Below are 602 nucleotides of genomic sequence, written 5' to 3'. Positions count from 1 at the left end.
TGTAATCTCTAAAATTATTTTTTAGAATATATATTTAATATCTAGTTCTTTTTGTTATATTTATAAATCTTTCAATAACTTATTTGTTAGTTAATATCTTTTGAAATTTATTTTATCAACAACTAAGGCAATCTTTTAAATACCATTCTGATTTATTCTTATCTAAACTAATTGTGAGAACAACGTTTTTTAATGAATTATTATTAAAATATTGTAACTGATTAAGTGAAGCAGCTTACCTTATAAAATGGAGAGCAGGCAATGTTACGAAGAACACGGAGGAAGCAAAATCGAGTTGGGCGATAAAAGAAGTCGAATGGACAAATGAGCAAAGCTATGAAAGACTGCAAAATAAGATTTTGTTAGAATTAACTTTAATACTATTCTTGTGCTATATTAGATATCACTTTTCTAAAGCCAAGTGTGTATATGAATTTGAAAATAAACACAAATGTAGTCCAAAAAAATTAAAACACTAACAAATTAATTAATAAAAAATAATATAAGGGGATAAAATCTCCAATTTTCATTCATTATTGTTTTAGAAATTACGAACCAAGTTGTCATATTTTTTAAATTATTAATCAATGTGCCACGTTTTT

At 24.4% G+C, this 602-nt stretch overlaps 1 protein-coding gene across 1 annotated transcript in view; it reads right to left on the bottom strand.

Annotated features, from left to right (window-relative positions):
* LOC107625288 (phosphate transporter PHO1) overlaps positions 1-602 on the bottom strand; it is a 22,694-nt gene that overhangs the window by 4,865 nt on the left and 17,227 nt on the right. The window contains exon 9 of the mRNA XM_016327898.2: positions 240-344. Coding sequence (XP_016183384.1) covers positions 240-344 — 105 coding nt within the window. The remainder of the gene's footprint in view (positions 1-239; positions 345-602) is intronic.

Source organism: Arachis ipaensis, chromosome B02, assembly GCF_000816755.2.
Source record: "Arachis ipaensis cultivar K30076 chromosome B02, Araip1.1, whole genome shotgun sequence".
In the NCBI taxonomy this organism is placed as follows: domain Eukaryota; kingdom Viridiplantae; phylum Streptophyta; class Magnoliopsida; order Fabales; family Fabaceae; genus Arachis; species Arachis ipaensis.
The sequence above is the reverse complement of the archived record's forward strand: the minus strand, read 5'-3'. Positions and strand labels throughout refer to the sequence as shown.